This window comes from Trichechus manatus, unplaced genomic scaffold, assembly GCF_000243295.1.
Source record: "Trichechus manatus latirostris isolate Lorelei unplaced genomic scaffold, TriManLat1.0 scaffold00103, whole genome shotgun sequence".
Lineage (NCBI taxonomy): Eukaryota > Metazoa > Chordata > Mammalia > Sirenia > Trichechidae > Trichechus > Trichechus manatus.
This window is the reverse complement of record NW_004444039.1, coordinates 7,407,272-7,408,584: the sequence shown is the minus strand read 5'-3', so window position 1 is coordinate 7,408,584 and position 1,313 is coordinate 7,407,272. Positions and strand designations below refer to the sequence as shown.

At 41.5% G+C, this 1,313-nt stretch overlaps 1 protein-coding gene across 1 annotated transcript in view; it reads right to left on the bottom strand.

Annotated features, from left to right (window-relative positions):
* Window positions 1–1,210: 1,210 nt before the first annotated feature.
* Window positions 1,211–1,313, bottom strand: part of RBM24 (RNA binding motif protein 24) — a 10,331-nt gene continuing 10,228 nt past the window's right edge. Inside the window, 1 exon segment of the mRNA XM_023737493.1 lies at window positions 1,211–1,313. This exon segment is cut by the window's right edge and continues 107 nt beyond it. Within this exon segment, the coding sequence (XP_023593261.1) occupies window positions 1,211–1,313 (103 nt within the window).

The window sequence follows — 1,313 nt, the reverse complement described above, 5'->3', positions numbered from 1 at the left end:
CATAATTTTACAGTGTCACATCTAAAGTTCCTTCCTTTAGAGTGCAGCATAGTACAACTTAAAAATAAATATCTTAAATAGCATTACTATTAAGGCACAGGATAAAGCACGTCATCATTAACCTTTGAAGAACTGTCATCTCGGGAACCTTGTCGTCTCATGGACTGTATTCACTAATAAATAGTTTTAAATATGACTCTGAAATAGATACTAAAAAGTGTAAAATTATTTAAAAAGGGAAAAAAAATAAACGTCCTTAAGACAGTTCTTAAGGGTTTAGAGTCTGCAAACTTTGCCCGCCTTTATTCATAAGCCACGAGTCGACACAATAAATACAAAGAGGAGGCTGTTGTAGTAAAAGCCTGATCCTATTTCAGAATCAGAAGTGCTGACACCAGCAGATACAAGTTTCCCAAAATTGAAACAGGATGGGGACAGGGATTAGAATGTGACAAGCTCATCCAACAAGCACAAGTGATGTGTTCTTTCCAGAACTGTGTGTTACTGATTGTCTGTACAGCTGTTGCACCCATTATTCCCACATCACTTGCTCCACAGTTCCACGCATCCTGAGGACAGATGAGAAAATAGCTTTGGTGCCTGTCCACCATTTCGCCCACCGCCACACTCCTAGATTGATTGTTCGATGCCCATTTTTGAGACAGTAAGAACATTACCTTCTTACTCCAAAAAAGTTCTATAGGCCATAGTGACTGCTAAAAATGACAATCAGTGCTTTCTAACACTTGGTTTAAAAAAAATCTTGCTTTTAAAGGTAATCCAAGCTACATATTGCTCACTCTGTATTCCCTGGTTCAACTAGATTCAAACAGCGTTTTCTAACTTGTAAAAGGCAGTTTGCTTCCCTGATACTATAAAAAGAGCAAAAATAAAAACCCCATTATAAAAGTGAGATCTCATTGCTACTCCCGCCCTCGGTTCGTTGACTCAGGGTCTCTGGGATTCATTTCCAAACCTGCAGTGACTCCCCTCATGCTCACCTCTTTCTCATTCAGGGACACTACTGGAGTATTTAAAAAAAAAAAAAAAAAATTCTGCTCTCTGCAATAGCATAGCTTTTTTTTTTTTTTCCTTTTCTTTTTTTAAAGCTGTTAAGTCAATGAACACTCTACTCTCATCACCTACAAAAATATGGGAAAACTGCGGGGAGGGGAAGGGAGAACAATCCCGCTTTGACCACACGGCTGGTCTACTGCATTCGGTCTGTCTGCAGCTGCTGAGGCTGATACTGGCCAAAGGCGGCGGCGGCGGCGGCGGCGGCAGCGGCGGCGGCCGCGGTGCCAGGTGCGGCG